Source organism: Hemicordylus capensis, chromosome 4, assembly GCF_027244095.1.
Source record: "Hemicordylus capensis ecotype Gifberg chromosome 4, rHemCap1.1.pri, whole genome shotgun sequence".
NCBI lineage: Eukaryota > Metazoa > Chordata > Lepidosauria > Squamata > Cordylidae > Hemicordylus > Hemicordylus capensis.
In genome coordinates this window covers 299598455-299625188 of record NC_069660.1, presented here as the reverse complement: position 1 = coordinate 299625188, position 26734 = coordinate 299598455, and the positions used below count along the sequence as shown (strand labels likewise).

The window sequence follows — 26734 nt, the reverse complement described above, 5'->3', positions numbered from 1 at the left end:
TACTTTATCTGCTGCAGTAAATTCAAACATTCTTCTGTGGTCTATGTGAAACCCCAAAGCCCAGACATATAATAATATTTTTATATGCTGAAAAACTAGTTTCTTTACTTTTACAAGGCTGTGATTGAAGGAAAGGATGCTTGACGGAATCAGAGCTGTATTTGCATTGTCATCCAACTCACTTTTATTTCATGGGGGAACACAATGGGCTCTTTGCCTTCCATTTGAAGATCAGCTGGGAGAATGTGTCCAAGTTCTGAGGGAAATTAATATAATTTTACTTCCTTTTCAAAATCCTCTCTTGGAAAGAAAAGAGAGAGACCAAACAAACGTCCTTTTGATTCAGAGATATTTTTGAAAAGCATGAGAACTTAAGACTATGTGTAAACATTTCCATCTGTAGTTTTTTAACAGAAACTCTACAACACTATTTCATATTAGCACATCAGTGTTTTACAGGCCAAGTAATTTCTGCATTTGTGAGAACAGCTGCACACAGCAAACCTCTCCCGATAACTCAACTATGTATTGCCAACAACTCACCAGAAAAGAGCTGTACATGCACTTGGTGATATTTATGGGGGAATTAAAAAGGAGGGGAAAAATTGGTGGGGCAAAAAGAAAACACAACTTACCTGTGGACTGTTTCTGTTTCCTAATTCATCTAGGTCTAAAACTCTTCAAGCCCCTAAAGAGATCCTACAGATCCAACCACTCTCATACAGGCTTCTTCTGCAAAACGAAATCTCTTCCTCATTTTTTTCACATGGACTTCTGGTTTGCCTCTTAAAGTGGCAGTAAATAACAATAGCATTGCTAAAGGTTGCAAGAAGGTCATTTCAAATCTGTCAAAGTTAGAAGTGCTTGGTTTGTTGTGCAGTAATGTTTTTCAAACTTTTTGAAGTCTTTGTATACCGATTTGTCTGACGAGGAACTCCTGTACTTTGTAAATTGGAGGGGTACAGTGTACAGGAACACCCAAGATGCCAGGCTTTCTTGGCCTTCCCAGGAGTGCTTCTTGACAGTATACCCCAGAACCTTCAAAATATTTTCCTAGGGCTTCACATGGTAGGAGAAAGATGAGACATGGTATATACCGTTTTCACCCAAAAAGAAGACAACTCTGAATTTAAGACGACCCTCTTGAAAAATAGAGGTCAAATACAGGTAATATAGCTGCCAAAATGTCCCTATTTTCCCATTCACCTGAATGGGAAAATAGAGACATGTTGGCAGATATGAGGTCATGCCTGAATTTACTCAAAAGGAAAATGACTCTGAATTTTAGACAACCCCCTGATTTCTAAAGCAAATAACTTGGGGTGGGGTCAGGGTCGGGGGAGTAGTCTTGGCTTCAGGTAAATACGGCATACAAAAACTAGCATGCTTTATTAATTTGTTGTTAATATTAAAATGGATAGACTACCTTTTGACCCAAAGGGCCACCTTTGCCTTTCCAGAATGTGCATAGTATATTTGAAATTCACTTCTGATTTTGTGTTGGTTTTATCTTATGATCAGTGAACTGGAATAAATATTGATTGATTAAAATATATTTGAAATGCTGGTGGGGTAACACTTCTTTTCCTTATAAGTGAAACTATGAGCAATTTTTAAAAGAGCACTTCTTAATTAAAATGTTGTGGGCCGGTATATTATTCCAAAGGTTGGATCTTTCTTGCTCATGGACCAATTGCCATTCCAGACAGACAACTGCATAGGTTGCATGTGCAACCTATGTCTAGATTGCCATGTGATGACATACTTGTATATGACAAGGGTACATGATCTGAGAAGAAACAATGTGTGCGTGTGTGTCTATGCCTGTGTGTGTGTGTGTGTTTGTGTGTGCGTGCGTGTGTGTGTGTGTGTGTGTGCACATGCGATCTTTATGCATTGTGACTACATGCAGGCTGCATATTAATTCCAACATGAATTCCAATATTTTCCATGCAGAAAACTTTTTTATTTGATTTATTTTAATATGTACACCCCAACCTTTAGCCACCATATGGGATCTCAAGGTGACTTGCGCAAAAACTGCCCCACAATCAAATGTCTGTCTGGTGTGTGAAGTGGCCCTAAATCTGCCCTCAAAAAGATACCTACTGTATATGCCTCAAAAATGAAACTTACAACACATTTTGTATCTCTTCCATTAGTTGTTGGACCTATCTGTGAAATGGACTTTCCAAGAGACTTCCCCCCCAAAGTACCTCCATTACGACCCTACAACCTCTCGTCAGCTGATGTGTGCTCAGTGCCCTCCTGGAACCTATGTCAAGCAACACTGTACAGCTTCTTCACAGACTGAATGTGCCCCCTGTTCAGATGAATACTATGCAGATGACTGGAACAGCAATGAAGAGTGTCAGTATTGCAATGTGGTGTGCAAGGAGCTGCAGTTTGAGAAAGAAGAGTGCAGCAGCACCCACAACCGTGTCTGTGAGTGCATTGAAGGACGCCACCTTGAACTAGAATTCTGCTTGAAGCACACGGAATGCCCTCCAGGATTTGGAGTTGCTCAACGAGGTGTGTGTCCACTTATAAGACAAGGTTTGGTTCACTGTGGCCATAAAAGGCTACTTGCCTGTTCGCCTATAGTGAGGAAAAGTCATTTCCCGGTGACCAAGCAATGGTGGGGTTGAGGAGAAAGGACATTGGGGAAATGTCTGTGTGTCCCCCACCCTCAGGCCATTAATGTGCCACAAATGACGAATGTATAGACTAATTTGACTATAATGAATATAGAGAACAGGGGGGATACACATATCAGGCGGCACATGAATATGATAAATAAATATATAATATTTATTTATCATATTTATATGCCACCTGAGATATGTATCCCTAGACAGTGTACATAATGTAAAATGCAACAAATATAAAAACAGAATAAAAATAGTTAAAACAGTTTCACAGAATAAAAACAGTTACACTTTAAAATTAATTTTAATTAAAAGCCTGAGGAAACAGGTGTATCTTGAGGGCCTTTTTAAGAGTAACCAGAGATGGAGAAGCTCTTATTTTGTCAGGGAGCATATTCCAAAGCCCCAGGGCAGCCACAGAGGAGGCCTGGTCCTGGGCCGTCACCAAACGAGCCGCCAGTGGCAACTGTAACTGGACCCCCTCTGTGGTGAAAGGCGGTAACACTTTGGACCTCCAAATTCAAAGGCAGTATTCTACTGAATACCAGATGCTGGCAAACAGTAGCCTGGGAAAGTAACCTGCTTTCCTGATCTGCTGTGGGCTTACTAGAGGTGTTTGGCCACTACAGGAAGCAGACTGCTGAACTAGATGGAACTTTGGTCTGATTCAGCCAGGCCAAGATAGGCCCATGACCAGGCACGTAGCAAGCTGTCCGATGGCCCTGGGACAACGGAACTTTGTGACATGATGACACGTGACACTATCCATCATCGGAGTGTGCAGGCACACAGGCCTGAGACAAGCCGTGCAGCGGCCAGGAGTGGGGGGAGAAGCCTGCCCACAGCCTTAGCTGCCATGTGGGGTGGCCTGCTCCCCACAGCAGTGAAGATTATGGGCAGTATGAGCGGTGGGTCTGCAGTGGGACAGCGGTGGGCGCGGAGGGCAGTGATGGGCAACGGGTAGCAGCGGGCACCGACGGGGGCCCTTGTGGGCCCCCTGACCTGTCCAGGCCCAGGAACATTCACACCCCCTTGGCCCATGGATGCTATACCCCTGCCCATGCCTCAGGCAGGGCACCATGCCATAGCCCCTGCCTGGCAAGTGAGTGCTGTCTTGCTGCAGCTCATGCCAACCTCGTACCTGGTGGTGGCAACAGTGGCCACTGTTGCTCCACCTCCTCCTCCTCTTCCTCCCCTCACACTCCTTGGATTTAAAAAAGAACTGAAGAATGGAATGGAAGGAAGTATGACAGAGAAGATTGTTGGGCTAGAGTGTATCCTGGAAGGTGCTCTAGCCCATCACTCCTCTCCTTTACACTTCCTCTTCCTTTTTAAAATCCAAGGAGAGCAGGAGGAGGAGAAAGAGCAGCAGGGGTGGGTGGCAGAGGTGGGCAGAAACAGATGGTGGCAGATGTCTGCCCCTCCCACTAATCCACCTGAGGTGACTGCCTGATTCCGCCTCATGAACAGGCTGGCCTTGGAGCCAGCAAGGCTTTCGAGCAGGTAAACCTGGACCTGAAATCTACCATGCTCCCTGGGAGACATTGGGCCAGTCACTATCCGTCAGACTAGCCTACCTCACAGGGTTGCTGTGAGGATAAAATTAGAGGGAATCCCTGAATGTTGCCCTAAGAGGAAGGGAAGGTTGGGATCCAAAATGTAATAAATAATAGAATAGTAAAACCTAGTTTGCAGACTTCCCTGCAAAGCTGGTATAACTAGGGCTGAGCCAAAATTTATCACTTGAGAACTTTCATCTTGAATTGCAGGGGCGGGGGAGGGGGTAATATCAAGGGGATGAAAAGGGAGGTGAAACTTCCCCCTCCAGCTCACCTTTTAAAAATGTCGCTGCGACTTTCACAACAGCAGCATTCTTCTGGGCGGTAGGAGATTGCCATTTTAATTTTATTTCCCATTCATTCATTCATTCATTCATTCGATTTCTATACCGCCCTTCCAAAACTGGCTCAGGGCGGTTTACACAGAGAAATAATAAACAAAGAAGATGGATCCCTGTCCCCAAAGGGCTCATAATCTAAAAAGAAACATAAGATAGACACCAGCAACAGTCACGGGAGGTACTGTGCTGGGGGTCGATAGGGCCAGTTACTCTCTCCCTGATAAATAAAGAGAATCACCACATTAAAAGGTGCCTCTTTGCCAAGTTAGCAGGGGTAACTGAAGTCCCCTAGGAAATTCATTCATTTACTTATTTATTTAGTACATTTATATACTGCCCTATATACAAATAAGTCCCTGGGTGGGTCACAATATAAAAACCATTAAAACATTAACATTCTGTGACGGTGTAGCATTGTTACCAGTGGGCCGATGGGAAGAATAAATGGCGGCTGCCAGAAAGAGCACCACTGCCATAAAGCGTTTGCCCTCCTCCCACAATTGCCAAAATGGCCCCCATTTATGCTGCCTGAGATGATGGTGGCGAAAGCAGGGGCTATTTTGGCTCAGGCTCAGCCCTAGATTTAACAGTTTACAAATCTGCCTCAGTCGGGAACTATTCCGGCGGGTTGCTTCAGAAAGAGAGGTAAGGCAAGGAGGCCCTCTCCATTGTCTATCACCATTTGATTTCATTCATTCCCAAACTGGCAGAAAGGCAGAGGTGTAACTAGGGAAAACGGCACCCGGGGCAAGCACTGAAATGGTGCCGCCCCCCATCGCCCCCCAACATACTACATTATACTTAGGTTTTTCCTCACAAGCGCCCGCCGCCGCCGCCAAGCCAGGCCACTGACTGGCCGCCAGGCGCCAGCAAAGCAATGGGGGGGGGCGCGCAGGCGGCGCGGAAGGGACCACTTGTGGGGAAGGGGGCACCGACACGCTCCCTTGACTGCTGCAGCACTGCTGCACTGAGCAGGAAACATTTGTATTAACAAAAATTTAAATTTTTTTTAAAAAAATTGGTCATGGCGGCGCCCCCCATGTGACCAGAAAAGATGGCACCCGGGGCACGTGCCCCCCCTGCCCCCCTATAGTTACGCCTCTGCAGAAAGGCCTGTATATCATTGAACATTGGCAAAAAGGCCGTATCTCAGGGTAGCAGATAAAGCTGCCGACCTGTGACTGCAAACCAACAAAACTAAACTAAAACCCAGAACAAAAAACAAGCATGAAGCTTAAAGTTTGCAAAACAAGACGTGCCCAGCTGAAATTGATGGATAGTAAATTTATTACCAAGCTTGTGAAAAACAACCGTCATCTTCCTATCATCTCCCTGGACTCTTGCCAAAAGTAATGTTGCTCACAGTGGTGAAATGTTCTGCTCTTACTGTAACGGGCAATTTAATGGCAGCAGCAAATTGCATTCTAATGAGAAACATGATGGATTGGCCTCTTTTACAGGGACATTATTTGGGATGCAGTATTTATGGTTTATAACTAATAACATTTTTCATTGGGAAGAATGCTGTTTCAAACCTCTGTGTGTCTTGACAAACAGCAGAAGTGTTAACTGATACAGCACCCTGAGAGTAATTATAACAATATTAGTGTAGCAGCAGAGTTGTTGCAAAATGTGTGGCAGTAATTAATTACCTGTGTCATAAATGGATGCTTGTAGAAAAAGCCATTATTAATATATTAAAGACACAACAACAACAAAAGCAGTTATCTATTACCTTGGCAGACAAACTGGTAATGTGTTATGTTTCTGTTCGGGATAAAGACTGTAGCAATCTTTTTAAACAAACAAAAAACCCACACAAACCCCATTCTATCACTGAAAAATACATATTTTAAAAAATTAAAAAATCATCTAGAAAGGGATAACATACATATCATCTTGCAAATAATCAAGCCCATACTGGCTTTCTCATTTAGCCAGATTGAGAGGAGAATTGCAAACCAGGGGTCTACGTAGTTACACAGCCTCTTGATGTACTGTTGCAAGGCATTAATTTTTCATCTATCCTAATATTGCAAAAATATTAGCTTGCATACAAAGTGACATCCAATCTTGCCAGAGGTGTGAGAATTTTTCTAATTCGAATTTTTTTAAAAAAATGCGCAGTAAGCTACATTGCAGATATGAAATAAAATACTTCCCCTGAACAACATTCCAAACAAGAACTAAAGATATATTTACATCCCTCCATAATGCATTTCCAAAATGACTACTAAATCCATTTATTTGTTTTGGCTTCATTCGGACATTCTTCCAACCATGGTTTGGAGGACTGGGAATAAGCCCTTGTCAGGACCTAGCCTGGACTCTGACCCAGAGGAGACCAGGAGGAGGAGGAGCATTCCCCAGCTGAGATCCCCAGCCTGATGAAAGCCCCCTGGCTCCAACAGATCCTGAGCAGCCAGAGCTTGTTGAGTCCAGCCCCTCAGAGAATCCCTGGAGCTTGAGGACCTGGTGTCTTCCAGAGAGGCTCCTGTCCAGTCCCCCAAGCCCCCTCTATTGGCCCCAGGAGCCGAGGCAAGATCATGCCAGGGCCAAACTCCAACACTAGAGGCAAAGTGCTCACCTGGCAGCTCAATGGGCCTGTTTTGGATCAGGGCTAGCCTAAGCTCCAGGAAGGAATGGAGCTCCTGGCCAGACCCCTACGTAACCCCTCCATTTGTGGGCAGCTTTTGCTCATTCAAGAACTCTTGCCTCTGGTTGCTGCCTTATTATCTATCTATTTATTTATTTATTTAACATATTTGTATACCGCCCAAAACGCAAGTCTCTGGGCGGTTTACAACAAAACAATAAATACAAGTAAAAAGGTTAAAACATTATAACAATGTAAAACTAAAACAACGTTAAAACTGTTAAAAACCAACTATAAAACAGTGAGGCTATTCTGATGATCAGCCGAAATCGGGCTAGGGGTGCCTAGCCTGATTTTGGCTGACCATGTGAGCCACTGGGCTCGCAGGTGAGCCCGGTGGCTCCCAGGCGGTTAAGCCGCCTAAGTACCCCTCCCCTAAAACTGGGTTTGTAGAGCGAGCGCTCTGCAAACCCGGTTTTTTAATCGTGAGTAGGCGCGGCTCTGGGCCGCAGCTACTCACGAGGAGACCCCTGGAGGGGAGGCAAAAAGCTGCCTTCTGGCTCCTGGGGTCTCGCCAGCATGCCCTGCACACTCGCGCAGGGCATGTTGGAGCTTCCAGGGGCCAATCGGCCCCCGCTCCCCCCAACCCCTGCCGGCTCCCGCCCTGCTCGTGTGCAGGGAGAGCGGGCTTAGCCTGCTCTCCCCACTTTGTTGCACAGACCGGGTCTCACTGATTGTGAGACCCGACTCAGTATCTAATTAAAAGCCTGAGTGAACAAATGTGCATTGACTGCCTTTTTTAAGCCTTGCTAGATATGGGTCTGGAGAGCCCTGTGCTAGCACCATTCCACCTCCTCCTGCCTCGTTCTACCTCTCTGCATCACGTGTCTTCATACATTACCTCTTGGTTTGATCAAACCCTAGTTTGTCCTTGTGTCCAAACAGGCAAACTATGGTTTGAATCAGCTTTTCCAAACCAGGATTTCATGTTTTGGTGAATTGTTTGAATGCAGCCAATAGGTTTTTTTTAGGTTTTTTTCGTGCAAGATAATTTATTTTTAATTTAAATTGTATTTGTTGGAATGATCTCTCAGTATAACTATAGCCATTAGGAAGGTAACCAGCACCCAGTACAATGCAGAAAATCTAGTAACAATGCTTGCTTGTGTTTGGGGATCTGTACATGATAAGCTTTGTACATTAATGGCCATAATAGTCATTTGTTCATGACTCTGCATTCAAAGTTTAATTCTTCATTGTCAATCATTTACTAAAACAAAACAAACAAGAAGACCAACAATTGCCTTTCTGCCCAAGTGCCTGAAAATGTATCATCTGTATGCAGCATCTGCCATGTGAATTTCAGTGTCAGCAAATACATACCCTACATAATTAGTTTGGTTTTACCTGAGCATTGTATTTTGAGGAATTATGCAATAATCTAACTAGTAAAAAAAAACAACACCCTAGGATCAATATTTAATATTCACACTGCTACATTACTGAGCAACTGCTTGCCTTTGAAATCTTTGGAAACTCATTTAGTGCATCCAGCCGCATCATTTCTATATAGGCCCCTGATTTCATACTTTACTTAAATCTATATCAGTTGCATGCAAGCAAGGGTGTTATTTACAAATGAAAGACAAAAATGTACAAAATACTAAATTAACTGAAAAGGGGAATTATACAAAGTAGGTTTGCATTTGATTATTCTTTCCTTATAGAAGGAGGAAACTGCTCAGAAGGGACATAAAGCAGGCCTGTCCAACGTGCAGCCTCCAAGCCCTCCATGGCAGACCAGCCAATGAATTACAGACCACCAGGTCCTTGGGAAACCACTCTTTTTGTGACTCCAGATGGGTTACAAAAAACAGTTTATTAAGCACCGAACAAGCTATAACTCAAGGTTGCCTGCCACATAGAGCACATGGGATGTAAACTTCACAAACCTGATTGAAGGAAAAGATATCGTTTTGTTGATTAATCCAAACAACTGATTTGATGGATTTGACTATGGAATGGGGAAAGAATCTATATTATTAATTCTCCGGGGTGTGCCTTGGAATGTGCGTCACACCGCCCAGCTGATTGGCTGGGCGGCGGACACGTCTGATTGGCTGAAGCACACCCAGGAGGATTGGTTGCCGCGGCAGCAGCGGGCCCAGCAGTGGAGGTCAGAGGCGGCCACAGGCCCGGCCCAGCCGCGGAGGCAAGGCCCAGGATGGGGGAAAGAAAGCGGGGGCAGAAGTGGCGGAGGGGAGGAGAGGTGGCTGGGCCCGGAAGCGGAGACTGGGGCAGAAGGTGGGGGGGGGGAGAGGTAACTGCCGGCCCCAAAGAGCTCACAGATGCTCTGTGCGGGGTCGGCTAGTTGGGAAGAACTTTTTAAGAGTGTGAGAAACTTGTTTCTGTACAAACAACTGTAGGGATAAAAGCTAGTAGTCAGACAGCTTATTGTAATGGTCTGAGCAGAGAGTGGACCTTAGAATCACTTGGATTTTTAGATAACTGGGGAAGATTGTAGCTCAGCAAAAGAGCATCTGCTTTGGATGCAGAAGGTCCTAGGTTCAATCCATGGCAACATCTCCAGGTATAGCTGTGAAATACCTGCCAGAAACCTCGAAAAGCTGCTGCCAATCAGTGTATACAATATTGTGCTAAGTGGATCAGTGGTCTGACATGGTTTAAGGCAATCTATGCAATTTTATTTAAAATCAGCTCTAGATCTTAGGAACATAGGAAGCTGCCATATACCGAGTCAGACCATTGGTCTATCTAGCTCAGTATTGTCTACACAAACTGGCAGCGGCTTCTCCAAGGTTGCAGGCAGAACTCTCTCAGCCCTATCTTGGAGAAGCCAAGGAGGGAACTTGAAACCTTCTGCTCTTCCCACAGCGGCTCCATCCCCTGAGGGGAATATCTTACAGTGCTCATGCATCAAGTCTCCCATTCAGATGCAACCAGGGTAGACCCTGCTTAGCTAAGGGGACAAATCGTTCTTGCTACCACAAAACCAGCTCTCCTCACCTTAAATCTCCTTAGATCTTCCTCTTTGACTCTCATTTTGCAGCTTAATCATCCATACTATATGAGCTTGGGCAGACTGCATGTTTGTACTCTCTACTGCACATAAAGTTTAGTGAAATCCTTTGCAGCTAGCCTTTGCTGCTAGTTTTTTGTGTGCAAGATTTTTTTTTAAGCCCGGAAGAGAATTCAAATCTGAATGTATAGTTCCATTACAAAACAAACAAGGTAACGATTTTAAAACATTAGTAAAACACAAGTATTACCCATTAAAAGTTTTGGAAATATATAAATGTAAGCATGAATATTGGAATGCTTTTCAGTTCAGTCTTTAATGTTGTCTTCCACAATACAGGAAATGCTTTGTGGCCTAAATGAAGTTATTGCTTCGTGTTTTTAACATTTCCTTCATTTCCCCCAAGGTACCCCTGAAAGTGATACTGTTTGTGAGAGGTGCCCAGAAGGCTATTTCTCAAATGAAACCTCAAACACAGCAGCCTGCCAAAAACATACCAACTGCAGTGCACTAGGTTTCAAAATGGTGAGGAAAGGAGATGCCACATGTGACAATGTGTGCCAAGGAGAAAAAACCGACAAATCGGATCAACAATGTGAAATCGGTATGTACACATTTAGAAGAGGGAATATTAGCTTCTGCTGGTGAGTTTGTACTTCAGAGTTGGTATGGCTTGAAGTTGATTGGCAAAACCTCTTCATACAATACAGAAGCAACCTACGAAATTCAGTACCATAAGAGATGATGGTGATGATGAGCTTAAATTAAGCCAGGATTCCCAGGCTTGGATCCCCTGATATTGTTGGACTACATCTCTATTTATCCCTCACTGTGGCTGAGGATGATGGGAGTTGTAATCCAAGGGACCCAGAATTGGAAATGATTAAGTGATTAGCACTAATTCTAAGAAGGTTTTAGCCCTATTTATGGATAAGAAATTGAACAATAGCTATTAACAATTATAGATAAATGGAACCTCCATGCACAAGACATTTCTGATTATCAGATGCTAGATCAGGGTTGCACATCTTCGGACTTCCTGAAAATGTTGGCCTACAACTCCCCTCATCCCTTGGTATTGACTGCTCTGGCTGAGGATGTTGGGACTTGTAGTCCAAAAACACCTGGAGGGCTGAGATTGTGCAGCCCTGTGCTAGACAAAACCAGGAAAGGCCATCACTCTGCTTGTGGGGCTTCAGAGGCATCTTGCTGAGATCACTGGAAACAAAGTATTCAATTAGATGGGCCTTCATCTGACCCAGCAATGAATTTCTTACATACTTATCCCTTCATTGGACATATAATTCATTGTTTCTTCATCTGTTTCCATTATTCCCTCCTTTTCTTTTTCAGTTCCTTTTCTTTGGAATTCTTTTGTGCTCTCTTTCTCATGAATAATACAACCATGTCCTGTATTTACGAAGTGCTTTAAAATGAACCTTGTTTCTGAAGGTCTAGTTCACCTTCCCTCCAGCTCCACCCTTCCCTCTTGTTTCTTCTTCTTCCTTATTTCTCTGTTTTATAGTTAGAATATGAGCCTGTTTGCAGGGCCTGCGGTTTGTTTTGTTTTTGTTTCCGCATTCTTTTTGTCCAACACTTAGTTGGAGGTCCTACGATGTTAATGATATGGAAAGACAACATACTATTAATAAAACATTAATACATATCATTTATCAAGAGCTTTGATGAGTAGTGCTCAGAAAGCAATCTGGGCTGTGTGTATATTTTGTGTGTCTGTGACTATGTACCACAGCAAGATGTCCACAGCCTAATGTGGAGGTCCTGCTATGCAAAAGGCTTTTCTGATGAGAAAAAGCTGCATAGGAGAAGCACCCAGCTAGGGTAGGAGAGCCATGTGTTCTCTCAATTTGCAGTCATGTAAATACGACAAATATTTATATACCGTTTTTCAACAAAAGCTCCCAAAGCAGGATAGATAGATAGATAGATAGATAGATAGATAGATAGATAGATAGATAGATAGATTAGATGGCTTCCTGTCCCTAAAGGGCCCACAAGCTAAAAAAGAAACATAAGATAGAGACACCAGCAACAGCCAATGGAAGGATGCTGTGCTTGAGATGGATAGGGCCAGTTGCTAAATATAAGAGAATAACCACTTTAAAAAGGTGCCTCTTTGCTCACTTAGCAGCAAATAGCAGTGTGTTTGCAAAGAACAAGGAGGGGGAGGGAAGAGTGATCATATGGGAGCTGGGTAGGACAGCTTTCGACCATGCTTGGTCAGATGGTGGGGACAGAATGTGGGTTGGCCATGGCCATCATACCCAACTCCTGCCTCCCACAAGATTTCTCTCCCCTCCTCCTAATTTGATCTTTGCAAACACAAGGCTGCTGATTGGGAGCACACATGGCTTTCCTACCCTGGCTAGTCACTCCTGCTACCCAACTTTTCATCATGGGAACAAGCCTTAGATCTGTCTCTCATCCATTTTAAACATGACATTTTGCTTACGTTGCAATATCATCACACCACATTATGTGGGGAGACTGTGTGGTTCAGTAGTAGAGTACCTGCATTGCATGCAGAAGGCCTGGCATCTCTAGGTAGAATGGGGAAAGATCCCTGTCGGAAATTTTGGAGTGCTACTGCCATTCAGGGTAGACAGTATTGAGCTAGATGGACCAATGGTTTGCATCAGTAGAAGGCAGCTTCATATGTGGCTCACTGTCCTACATAAGCCAACTATGTCAGTGAAATAATGCTGGGAATGTCACACTTTTTAATGAGTGGTCAAGACTAATCAATTCTTGAAACTCAATATTGTCTTTTTTAGATGTAACCTTATGCGAAGAAGCATTCTTCAGATTTGCCGTCCCTACAAAACTCACACCCAACTGGCTGAACATGCTCATGGAGAGCTTGCCTGGTGAAAGAGTCGATGAGGATATCATAGAGAGGATTAAACAAAGGCATGGCCGTCAGGAACAGACCTTCCATCTCCTGAAATTATGGAAGCAGCAGAACAAAAACCACAATATGGTCAAGAACATTATACAAGGTACCATTACACATCACAGGAAACATGTACAGGTGTAGCTATACACGTATTCTTCACATGAGATGTTTGCCCCTAGCTGTGGAATTACTCATGAGATTTTTGTGATGCCCAGAATAGTAGAGTTGGTCATTGTAGCTCTAAGATTTTGACCCGAATATATATGAAACATTGTGCACCATTGTATTCCACCCCATGTCTCCTATCACCCCACTCATTGTGAGAATGTGCAAACATGAGTTTGATTATCTGTATCCAGCACATCTAAGAGCTTCAGGAATGTGAACCAGCATGCAGAGGGGCATTCATTCATTCATTCATTCATTTCCCCCAATCACCTTTCAGGATAATAGCCCCCCAAACAACTTGCAAAGTTAACAATTTAAAACAAGAGCATACAATAAAACTAGTGATGGGCAAATCCATTGCAACTCACCTCATACTGACCATTCAACAACTTCTTGGGCAGCGGGGGGCAGGGGAGGCAAGAAGTTGAATCATTTTTTAAAAACCAATAAGAGGATGAACAAATGTTCTCCTGCTGCCTGCCAGTCCTCCAACCCTTTGTCCCCCAAAGGGTTTTCTTGCCCCAGTGGCAGTTCCCTCTTTCCCTCTGGCATATGACAGTCAAGTGTGGGCACTTTTTCCCCTGTTCTCCTCCCTCCTTGCATCCTTGCTCTGCTGTGCTGTCCAGGAACAGAGGGATATCTGGAGGAAAGAGAAGAAGGGGAAACCTCGCTATACCTCCCACACTTTAGTCTTAGAATTTTGGGCAATGTGGGGAAAGGAAGGAGCCCCCTTCCACACCCCGCTCTGCTGCGGAGGTAGGTAAAGAGCACATCTGGGGGATATGAAGGGTTGGCAGGGAGGGTTGGTGGGGCAGGAGCAAACTTCTCTGAACTCATGCTCAAAACTCCTGAGCTGGAGAACCCCCTCTAACTAAAAGCACCAGTTAAATATACAGTAGTACAAAAAAGCAATCAACAGCAGAGAATAAAGCCAATAGTAACCACCCAGTCAGGCCAAGCCAAAGAAAAAACCAAAAGGGAAATATTTTTGCTACCTGTCAAAATGCCAGATTGAGCTTCAGGGGTGAGGGGATGCCAGGTGGGGATGAGATCCCACAGCCCAGATGCAGCTATGGCTGCCAACCAAGTCTCAGGTGGCCTAGGCATTGAGCAGAGCCTTCTGAAATTATATTAAAGGATGCAAAATCCTGCATGTGTTTATTGGAAGGATGTGTGTGAGTGGTGAGGGATTAAGGTAAGAGATCGGCGTAGCTAAGGCCAGCAGTGGAGGTGGCCGAAGACTGAGACAAGACACCAAATGCAACCTCCCTCCCTCCTTTCAAGCAGCAGCAGGGGTGAAAAGCCAGTGCTGCTTGATTTCATGTGCATAATGCAGACACACTCATTCACCTCTCCTGCTTTCTCTTCCTTTGTTGTGACAATAGAGGCTGCACATTACACACACCCTCCTCCACCTCCTCCCTTATTATAGGGCTGATGAGAAGAGCAGGAACTAGAAGAGGAGATGAGGAAAGGGCATATAGTACTGTAGACATTCTACAGAGCATGTGCAATATCCTTTGAATAGAGCATTGGTGTACTGTGGACTCTACTCTATAGTCTACACTTCCTCTTCCCCTTCTTTCCTCTTCTCATTAACAGCCCTGAGTCACAGGAGAAGCCAGACACAGCAAGCAGGAAGAGGAGGAGGTCAGGAGGAAAGAGGCAGCTCTTTGCTAAGGATAGGGAAGAGCTACTCAAGTGGCAGAGGGAGGCAGGTGAGGTGGCAGTGGAGGGCATCTTGCCACCCTGCAAGCACCCTTGTAGTTTGGCGTTTGACGAGACCACCTCACCTCATGGAAGGCCTGCCCTTGAAGGCTGGACAGGATAGAGGTCAGGACTGCAGACACACATTAGTATCAGTGCTGCTATGAACGTGCCTGCACTGCAAATCTAACTTGACTGTTGTGGCTTCTTCCGAGGAATCCTGGGATGTAGTGCTGTGTGGGAGCAAAAGATTGTTATCATGGAATTGTTAGTGCTATAACTCTTTGATAGTTCCCAGGGTTCTTTTCACTGATTTATGTTTGTGTATAGATTTGTTCTTCATTACAAGAAGTGACAAGCTTAAGGAAGAGTCTAAAAGAATCTGGGGGATGGAATCACATGTAAATAGGCATGTGGATAACAGTGATCCAGTTGACATAGTATAGTTGGACTTCCAAAAAGCTTTTGACAGAGTTCCGCTCCAAAGGCTCTTGAGTAAACTTAGCAGTCATGGGATAAGGGGACAGATTTAAGTGTGGATGGTAACTGGTTGAAGGACAGGAAGTAAGAATAAATGGACAGTTTTCACAGTGGAGCAAAATAATAAGTGGGGCCCCCTAGGGATCTGTACTGGGACCAGTGCTCTTTAACTTACCCATAAATGATCTAGAAGTTGGAGTAAGCAGCAAAGTGGCCAAATCTGCAGATTACATTAAACTATTTAGGGTAGTGAAATCCAAACAGATTGTGAGGAGCTCCAAAAGGATCTCTCCAAACTAGGGAAGGGGATAACCCAATGGCAAATGTGGTTCAATGTAAGCGAGTGTAAAGTGATGCATATTGGGACAAAAAAACCCCAACTTCACATATACACTGATGTGGTCTGAGCTGTCGGTGACTCACCAGGAGAGAGATCTTGGGGCCATGGTGGATAGCAAATTGAAAGTGTCGACTCAGTGTGCGGCAGCTGTGAAAAAGGCTAATTCCATGCTAGGGATCATTAGGGAGGGAATTGAAAATAAAAATGCCAATATTATAATGCCCTTATACAAAACTATGGTGCGACCAAATTTGGAGTAGTGCATACAGTTCTGGTCACTATATCTTAAAAAAGACATTGTAGAACTGGAAAAGGTGCAGAAGAGGGCAACCAAGATGATCTGGGGCCTACAGCACCTTCCTTATGAGGCAAGACTACAGCATCTGGGCTCTTTAGTTTGTAAAAGAGGTGACTATGGGGAGACATGATAGAGGTGTATAAAATTATGCATGGTGTGGAGAGAGTGGACAGAGAGAAATTGTTCTCCCTCTCTCACAGCACTAGAACCAGAGGTCATCCCATGAAACAGAAGGCCAGGAAATTTAGGACCAACAAAAGGAAGTACTTTTCCACACAACACATACTTAACCTATGGAATGCTCTGCCATGGGATGTGTTGATGGCCACTAGCTTGGATGGCTTTAAAAGGGGCTTGGACAAATTCATGGAGGATGTCTATCAATGGCTACTAGTCTGGTGGCTATAGGCCACCACCAGCCTCAGAGGCCACTATGTGAAATATGATGCTGGACTAGATAGGCTTGGGCCTGATCCAGCAGGGCTTTTCTTGTGTTCTTAATTTTTGAGGTTTTTAGCTCTGATAATTGGAAATAAAATAACTGGACTTCTTTGGTTTGTAGGTATTGATCTTTGTGAAAACAGTGTCTTAAAGCACATTGGCCATCTCAACCTCACCTTCGAGCAGCTCAACATTTTGATGGAAAATTTCCCAGGGAAAAAGGTGGGGAAAGAAGAAATTGAACGTATTTTGAAGATGTGCAAATCCCCGCAACAGGTTCTGAAGCTTCTCAATATGTGGAGAATAAAAAACAGAGACCAAGATACCATCAAAGGCCTGACTTATGGTCTGAAGCATTTGAAAACGTACCATTTTCCCAAGACGACAATTCAAGGCCTCAGGAAGGTGGTCAAGTTTATCCACAGCCTCACAATGTACAAATTATACCAGAAGCTTTTCTTAGAAATGCTAGGAAACCAAATCCACTTGGTAAAAGTGAGACGTGTGTAGTTTCAACTGTCTTATCCTTCATTCTCCACTTGCTGCTAGCAGTAATGATTCAATCTGGGGGGAAATGTTTTCCTATATTATGCTTATTTATATTTATATGTCTAACTGGGATAGTTCAGAACTATCTTAGATTTTTTTAAAAATTGTTTTTATAACACTAAAGTCCTGATCTGGAATCTTTATACATCCAAGACTCCCAGTGGGTGCGCAAAGAAATACTGGAACAGGTTTACGCTCATATTTGCTATTTATATTCACTGAAACTAGAGTATTGTATATATTTATTAACTTAAATGGAAACAGTTTGAGATTCAGGGTAGAAATGGATAGCCACTTACCAAATGCTGGCAATTTTAAAAAAAAAATCCCATATGGCAAATCTAACCATGTGAGGAGACGAAGCGCTATTTAGAGAGAGATGAGAGCAGCTGCATTCCTGCCCACACCCCCACATGTTCCAGACCATAAGAGTACTTGTATTTCTTATTATGAGATATTTTGAAAATAAGCTCGTGTTCTTGAAATACACTCCCTTTTGTATGGCATTTACAGTGCAATCCTCCGTATGTTTACTTAGGAGTAAGTTCTAGTGAGCTCAGTGATGCTTGCTCTTCAGTAAGCATATATAAGAATGCAGCCTAAATCACAGTCTTATGCACACATATGTAGGAGTAAGTCCAGTAGGATACTGTGGCTGACATCCAGGCAAATGCTGCACACACTGAAAAACATTGTGTGTGCAACAAGAGATGGGTGATGTTTCCCAATCTCTCCTTCCCTCTGCAGCCCACTGTGCCTCCCCCAAATATGTCCCCAAGGGTTATGGGAACCTCAGGGCCATGTTTTCAGGAGACATTGAGGGCTGCAGAAGGAAGGGGGATTGGTGAAAATTGCCTCTCCCCCACTGTTTGGACAAAACGTAATGTCCATCTGGGTGTCAGCTGTTGGACTTCCTTCTGAGTAAACATGCATAGAATTGCATTTTTAATCTTGATTATCTCCAAGAGTAGGTATTTCAGTTGTGCTGTGAACATTGCCCTCTCACTACTGAAACCTTTGTCTCTTCTACCCAAATCTGAAATGGTACCCTGGCAGCATGTAATACTGCATGTTGAATGGTGGTCTAAAGCCTACCAGCTCTTTATGTAGTTAGAAAAACCATGTGGGGAACAGCCAAGTGGTTGTCTGTTGCTATCCTCATATGCAGAACAAGGAGTGGTGTTACACTGTCTATTTTCAAGCTAAAAGGAGTGAGGAGGTGTATTTATAAGCCACGCACACGTGACATTTCCAATAAGGCCTTCCTTCATTCTTCTGTGGATGTTTAAAGATTATTTCTGAGGTCCGTCTGTATAGGTTGTGGTATTTTCTGGAAGTAATTTCCTAATTCAGCCTTTTTTTAAAAAAAGTTACTTCATGGACGTATGTATTAATGAGCTGTAGATTATGTATTGTGTTAGAACGTGAATGTACCATATTTAAAAGATTGGTTTTCAGACTGGATTTTGACTATGTTTTATAAAGCCATTACATTTTTTTCATTTAACTCTGTGGTTTGTTTCTTTAGTCACTGCCATTTGGAATGCACAAAGCTAACATAATGCACCTGATGAAGGAAACCATAGTTCATTACTGCTAGTTAAAGCTGATTATCATGACCTCCATGACAGGCAACAGACTGGGAAATAATGCAGAGGGAGAGGGGCTAATTAAGTCAGAAGGCCAGTGGTGCAGACAGCCATGGCCCTGGGAGTCGGACAATGAGCCTGAATCCACCAGGCTGCAAGGTGATAACCCTAGAGATGTCAAGACCCAAGTCAGCTGCCCCCAAGGGGCCAGCATCCTCACCCTAACGGGCCTCACACATCACAGATCTCAGGTACCAGTTAGGCAACATTACTAGCAAAAGATAGCACAGAGGTTAGGCTGGGCTCCTAGACAGAGGGCTGCTCCACTCCTAATGGCGCAGTGGGAAAATGACTAGCAAGCCAGAGGTTGCTGGTTTGAATCCCCACTGGTATGTTTCCCAGACTATGGGAAACACCAGCTGGTATCCCCGCTGGTATGTTTCCCAGACTATGGGAAACACCAGCAGCAATATATGAAGATACTGAAAGGCATCATCTCATACTGCATGAGAGATGGCAATGGTAAAGCACTCCTGTATTCTACCTCATGGCTGTGTGGTCGCCACCGACTCGACAGCACAACTTTACCTTTACCACTCCTCAGCAAGGGGGCAGAGGGGGAACTTGGGCCAAGGGAGTATATAAGAGTTCCGTTAATACCAAATACAAGAGACCCTCGTAACTCACGAGTTCTCCATTCACGGATTCCCACATCTGAGGTCAGTTCATAGGGACCCAGTTTCTTTATTTGCTGGTGAAAATAAGGCTATTTTCACCTATCTGCAGTTCCTGAGTGGCTGGAAATAACTTCTGGCATCATTCATTCCGCCATTTTATAGTGCAGAGCCATTTTGTGTCTCTTTCCTGAAAAACAAGAACAAAAACCGGAGGATTTGGGAGGTTTTGGGGGGGCTGGGGCTGGAGAGCAAGTTACTGTGCTTATTTCTGCTCAACCCTCCCCCCCTTTCTTGCAGACTTCAGCACACACAGGAACCTAACCCCTCAATCTCCATAGGGTTAAGGTCTCTTTATTTTGTTTTGTTATCTGTGGAAATAGGCAGGAATGGAACCCCCATGAATAAAGAGGGCCTCCTGTATATACTTGCTGGTGGGAAACATCTGGATTCTGGGACCGCATTGGGGTTCTGAAGGACCAGACGTTGACCACTCTTGTTTTCTGGTTCCAAGTTGTCCACCTTGGCATGGATATGCAGCAGCTCCTGCCTATTAGTTTCCTGCACTTGCTTTCTGCTCCTGACTGTTCCATGCTGCTGCCAGGCCTGCTTCCTACAAACCCTTCCATGAGCTCAGCCTCACCAGGACCCTGGAGCCTGGATCACTTTAAGGCTTTTGCGTCAGAAGATATCTTGGTGGGTAAAGAAAATCTTACTCGGTATGAGCTGGAATGAGAAACTTAACTGCCATCATGTCCCTGGTCCTGTAGTGCTGGGTAAATACATAATCAGCAGAGTAGATTTGTGCTTGATCTATACAGAAAACTACCCCCGCCTGCCCCAAGGGGACTAGCTTAGCAAGAAATCATATCAAAGAAAGCACCTAAAAGAAGACTGGTGTTTTTTCCCCACTTTCACAATTCTAGAACCAAGGGTCATCCTGTGAAACTGATTGCCAAGAAATTTAGGGCCAACAAAAGGTAGTACTTTTTTTTACAAGTACAAATGTATGAAATTCTCTGCCCAAGAATGTGGTGATAGCCACCAGTGTGGATGGCTTTAAAGGGGACTTAGACAAATTCATGGAGGACAGAGCTATCAGTGGCTTCTAGAGGTATTCTAGTAGGATACCTCTGAATACCAGTTGCAGGGGAGCAACATCAGGAAAGGGGGGCATGCCTTCATCTCCTGCTTGTGGGTTTCCTAGAGGCATCTGGTGGGCCACTGTGTGAAGCAGGATGCTGGACTTGCTAGGCCTTGGGTCTGATCCAGCAAGTCTCTTCTTATGTTCTTACATTAAGCTAATGGTAAACTTACACATGCATTGAAGCATCAAGAATTACAAGGCAGGAATGCATGTCAGTAGTAAAAGTAAAGTTCCACAAAAAGGTGTAAAAAAACCCAATGACAAATTCTGTATATCTCCAGCTCCTCAGAAAACATAAGTGTAAAGCCAAAGGAATTGCCACCCTATGCCATTTCAAGGAATCTGGGATACATCAATATCCAGGCATTATTTTGGGTTTTCTGAATTATTGTTCCACATGGTGCATTTCTTTCTTAAAGTGCTGATTTCAGGGTTTCCAAGGCAGTCCTGGATCCATGGCTGTCATCTCAAACAAATATTTAGACCAAGTGAGGCTGCAGGAGCAAAAGATATAAAAAGCCATCTGTGTCCGGCTTAACCCTGAATGCATCACACATTATAGATGTCTCAAGATGTCTTTCTGGAAGCTTTAATAAAACCTATATTGATTCATTGTCACAAGACATTAAACTTGCTTTCTCCCTAAACTGCACTGTATAATCTTCGGGGAGTTTTTAAACACTTTCTAGCAAAAGGATGGATGTCTTTAGTCAGAAGTGACATTTATTGAAGATGTGTGAAAAGCAATGTTGTGGGGGCCGAGTCTTAGGAGGGGGAAAGGAGTTGAAAAAAAGGACAGGTATGTTTCATTGTCTTCTCTTTGAAATGCCTGGAACGGCATATAGAGTTTCATGGGGATGGGGTGGGGAAGGTAGCACACAGACTGCAGATATCACCAGTGAAACTGCCTTCTACCCAGTCAGATTTTTGGGCCATCTAGACTAGTATTGTCTGCTCTGACAGGCACTGCTTCTCTAGGGTCTCAAGTGGGTCTCAGAGCATGGTCTAAGGGCACATGAATCATCCACCTTGCTGATGCTAAGCAGAGCTTGGTGTGGTCAATGCCTGGATGGGGGACCACCTTTGGGAATGGGACTGTAGAGCAGCGGTAGAACATCTGTTTTGCATGCAGATGGTCAGTCCCTGATGTCTCCAGTTGTGGCCGAGAAGGACTTCTGCTTGAAACTTGGCAAAGCTGCCCCAAGTTGGGGTAGACAATATTGAGCTAGATGGACCAACGGTCTGACTCAGCATGGGGCAGTTTCCCATGTTCCTAAGTGGGTCTTTCTCGTCACCTACTCCTTTTAAGTAGAGTATCAGCCTGGGACATTCTGCATGCAAAGCATATGCTCTGCCATTGAGTTATGGCTCCTCCCACATAGTAGGAAGAGGAGATGAACAAGATGTTTTGCTCACAACAGAGGAGAGATCAGAGCTCCATGGTAGAGCATGGGCCTTGCATGCAAGGGGTCTTAGGTTCAATCCCCAGAATCTCAGGTAGTAGGAAAGACCCCCCACCTGAGACCTTCAAGAGTTGATGCCAGTCAGAATAGGCAATACTGGGCAAGATGGACTTGTGGCCTGGCTCAATGCAAGGCAGTTTCACATGGCTTTATGACCATCCCAAGATATTTTGGTTATTGGAACATCCAAATGGAATGCCCAATGATAAGAATAAATTCAGTAACTGGCAATGTCCTGTCATTTCATTAATCTTCATATTTATTTATTATTTCTCTGTATAAACTGCCCTGAGTCATTTTTGGAAAGGCGGTATAGAAATTGAATAATAATAATAACAACAACAATAACAACAACAGTCAGACAGGTGTTATTGACTGGTTTGCTTTATCCAGACATCGAGTCCTTCCCAAGGACTTGGGATAGCTGAATTTTATTATCAATGTTGTTGCTGTTATTATAGATATTGTCGCAGAATATAGGCTGTTCCCAGTAAAGTTGCATCATCATCATCATCATCATCATCATCATCATCATCATTATTTCATGGCACACATTCTGTCTCACATTAGAGCTGAACCTTCTCAAGTAGCTCTCCTACCATAAGGAATTATAACAAAGGTATCTTAACCTGAAGACTTTACATGAAGAATATCTATCTATCTATCTATCTATCTATCTATCTATCTATCTATCTATCTATCTATCTATCTATCATATTTGTAAACTGCCTAATATATATATTTCTACTTGGTGTACATCAAATTTAAATGACAGATCATAAAGGACAATGCACCAGTCTAGTAGTCATGAACTATCAGTATCACAAAATGATTGCCAACATGGTTCACAGTCTAATGCTGGCATTTCCGATGGGCCCATGCTGCTGATGTCTAAGGAAGTGCCAAAGGAAGTGCCAGCAGTCCTGTACAAGAGTGCAAGTGTGCACATAATTAACATTATGCACCTGTACTCTTGTGCAAGACCACCGGCATTTCCTTAGATGACTGCAGCTGCACCTGCCAATTGGAGATGCCAGCATAGGACTGTTCAACATGTCAGCCATCAGTACTTACAGAGATCCATGAACCTTATACTATCATTCCTTATACTATCATTCCTTTGCTCTATTTTACTTAATGCTTTCTATTCTGACTGGTGGTACTTCTCCAATGCATCAGAAAGAGGTCTTTTTTAGCACAGCTATCTGAGATTTATTTATTTATTTATTTAAGACAAGAGGCCAAAGACTGGGCATTTTGCACACAAAGTATGTCTCACACTGAGTTACGGGCATCTTTGTGTAGAGAACATGGTACTGAGACTTAGGAGGCACTATATATTCAGTGGAATTAGACTGTCCCATGTGCCTTGGGGTACTTGGGCCACAATGCATCATCTCCCTGATGGGAACAGCTTGGACATATAGCCCTGAGCAGAAGCAGGCCACTCGATCTCATGATGGAAAGAGCATCGTACTGCAGGTAGCACTCCACACTCACAGCTATGGGGCAGAATGTGAGGGCACATTAGTGTCCTATAGGAATTCCCTCTCAATGTCTATGAATAGGAAGAAGGATTGTGCTGGGTCGTTTTTTCAACAGATCCCAAATATTCTGAAATGGTTTGTGAGTCTGTCCACATGCACAGCGAAGATCGGGCTTGGCTGCCTAAGCCCAGTCTTTGCTGCACCTGTAACCATGGCTAACAGCTGGGGCTCTCTACAGGGGTTGCTGCCATGCAGGCCCGGCTGTTAGCCATGGTTACGGGCGTGAGTGCACTCTAACCCTTGGCTAAATGATCACATGTCAGAGCTGTGCAGCACCTACACACAAGTAGCCTCCTGGCCTGGGTCGTGAGGCTCCCCACAATGCACCGCACACTCACATGGTGCATTATGGGAATTATGGGGGCCTTGCAGCCCCCAAACCTCCATATTGCTGGAAGCAGCCGGCAGTCGTGTGGGCGGGTGATCCGCTGCCAAGCAACAGCAGGGAGATCGTCTACGGGGGAGGTAAGCATTTCGAGGCTTCCTCACCTCACCCCTTTTGAGCCCTTTCTTCTGATCATGATAAAGGGCTCTAGATTTCCCAACCCACGCTTCTTAGAATCTTGCAAGAATACCTTGCAGGAGTCTTGTCTTGGCTAGCTTGGCAGCCACTGTAGTATATACAAACATTCAATTTCTTGAAATGAATCTGCCTTAATACCCCAGGTCCTGCAATGACTCAATAGACTTTGGAACGCACTTCCCGTGGGAATAAGAGTCTCCCCATCTCTAGTGGCTTTTAAAAGGGGTCTAAAGACTTATCTTTTTACCCAAGCTTTTTAGCTTTTTAACTTTTAACTTTTTAGCTTTTTAACTTTTAATTTTTTAAACTTTTGATTGTTTATTATTTGTTTTAAATTGTTTTTAGTATTTGTTTGTTGTGAACCGCCCTGAGACCTTGGGCTAGAGCGGTATAAAAATGTGCTAGCTAAATAAATAAATAAATAAATAAATAAATAAATAAATAAATAAATAATAGAAGGCAACTTTCCATTAGGATTGCTAGGTGGCAGCCGGGGAGATGTGCCTGGGGTGAACCAAGGTATTGTGGTGCCTGAGGCAAGGTGCAAAATGCTGCCTTGCCCCATGCGCCTGGTGGGGGGCCAGCCCCCTTTCAGAACCAACCCTTGCAAGCTTTGAAAGAGTGGGGGGTGGGGAGGAAGAGCGGCTGCCAGTAGTCTCCTCTCTTTGTGCTTCTCGCAAGCTTTGCAAGGAGTGTGGGGAGAGGCACTCCTTGCAAAGTTTACGCGGCTCAGCTTGGTCCCAAAGAGCTGCCCAAATGGCAGTGATGGGGGCACCTTGCCAACCTGTTGGTGTCCCCATTGCCTGCTGCCCAAGGTGACTCCCTCGCCTTGCCTCATGGAAGGGCTGCCCCTGAAGGTGCCTCTAATTCAGGGATTCCCAACTTCGGGTCCCCAGCTGTTGTTGAACTACAACTCCCATCATTATCCCCAACCAGAAGGGCCAAAGGTGATCTTGGGAGTTGTAGTCCAACAACATCTGGGGACCCAAGGTTGAGAACTCCTTCCCCAATCCTTAAGCTCCCCAATGCAATGTTTGATGAAGCAGTCACAGCTCCACTTGCTTGTTCTTCCCCCAGTCTTGTCATCAGTCTTGCTTGACGCAACAGGCGGGGAGAGCAGCAGGCCATGGGACTGGAAAACAAGCATCTCTAGGAGATGCCATGGTTGCCTTTTGCCCCCCTACATCAGGGGATTCTCATGCCTGTCCTCTGGGTTGCCATCCAGCAATACGGACTTATTTCAGTGCAACTTGTTTGAGAAAAGGATTAGGCCACCTGACAGTCTCTGTCTACTTGTCTCAGAATGATGTGCAGATAATTCATCCGATTATTTTTAAGCCCTAGTTTTTATGAAACAGACAAACCAAAGTTCAGGTGGAGTTCAGAAGGGCACTTTCCTTAGTTGTTCTGCATTTTTAGCATCTGTGGGGACCAGTCTTCCGTCCATGGGGGGAAAATGGATTTCCTGTTCCACACCCACTTCTACTATTATCACAGCAGTGTCTAGTCCTCATGAGCTAAGGCTTCCTAAATATAGGCAGGCTGACATATATATATAGCTAGATAGATGCACTATTTTTAAGACTTACCTACTTTTCAGGGAGAGAAGACTTAGGCAAGTTGCAATTCATGCTGCTTTCTGTGTCTTTCCAGGGTTAATGTACCTTTCTAAGTATCAAAATCAAGCTGTGTTTATTGGACATATGCAGAATTATGTTGCTGTTTGTTTTCTTGCTTCTTTAAATGCCCCCTAAATATAGCATGCCCAGGCATATCTCCCTTCCCAGAAAATGCTTTATTTACTCCTTGGTATACAACTGAGCATACAGGTTTGGATGACTTTTCAATCTGAAATTCACTAACACAAAACAGATATAAACATGAGAATGGGTTGGTTCTCACAACTGGAAGTCCATGGGGGAGCTTGCAGCTAAGATTCAGGAGCTCTGCATGCTCCTGATAATAGATTGTATGGCAACCATGCCAGTCGGAGGACTGGCACGGTTCATGTGGAGGGAGCAATTCTTGTGGGTCAACATGGGTAGCCAGAATTGGTCATCCTCCTTCCATGCTGCACTCCCAGTCTGTATTCTCCCCTCCCATGGCTGCTATTTAGAGGGAACGATTCAAGCACACAGGGGCCAAACATTGCTGACTGTAACATGCAGTTTGGCCCTTAAGCACGGAGAAGAGAACCCTAAGAAGATTGATACAGTCACAGACCAGCAAAGAACACCTTACAAGTCGAACGAGAAAAGAAAATATATATTAATCACAGTACAAAACATAACTAACAGTATCTTGCAGTACTATATAAAGTGAGGCAATTCTCACGATCACCAAAAAGCCGGCGAAGGGAGCCTAGCCCACTTTTTAGAGAACGTGAGAACCACTGGGCTCGCAGGTGAGCCTGGTGTCCTCAAAATGGGTAACCTTCCTAACTAGCCCTCCCCTTAGACGAGGTTAGCAGAGCGAGTGCTCTAACACCGCCTTTCTGATCGTGTGTTGCCGCAGCGCAGCTCCGTGGCATGGCAACACATGAGGAGATCCCCACCAGGAGGCTGAAACAAGCCTCCTGGCCCTGGGGGTCTCTCCAGAATGCCCCACGTGCTCATGTGGGGCATCCTGGAACTTCCGGGGGCCATGTGGCCCCTGATCCCCACAGCCCCCGCTGGCTCCATGATGGAGCCAGCAGTCGAGTGGGTGG

General features: G+C 44.3%; 1 protein-coding gene and 1 long non-coding RNA gene across 5 annotated transcripts in view; one reads left to right on the top strand and one right to left on the bottom strand.

The window, feature by feature from the left end:
* Positions 1-18591, top strand: part of TNFRSF11B (TNF receptor superfamily member 11b) — a 172954-nt gene extending 154363 nt beyond the window's left edge. For all 4 annotated transcript variants that reach the window (XM_053242717.1, XM_053242719.1, XM_053242718.1 and 1 more), the window contains 4 exons: positions 2163-2532; positions 10591-10788; positions 12980-13204; positions 16657-18591. In XM_053242717.1, the coding sequence (XP_053098692.1) occupies positions 2163-2532; positions 10591-10788; positions 12980-13204; positions 16657-17045 (1182 nt within the window). In that variant the 3' untranslated portion in view covers positions 17046-18591. The remainder of the gene's footprint in view (positions 1-2162; positions 2533-10590; positions 10789-12979; positions 13205-16656) is intronic.
* Positions 18-3841, bottom strand: LOC128322039 (uncharacterized). Its single transcript, XR_008305489.1, has 3 exons — positions 3790-3841; positions 636-845; positions 18-256 (listed from the first exon to the last, which is right to left on the bottom strand). It is a non-coding gene; the product is annotated as an uncharacterized LOC128322039 (long non-coding RNA).
* Positions 18592-26734: the final 8143 nt, after the last annotated feature.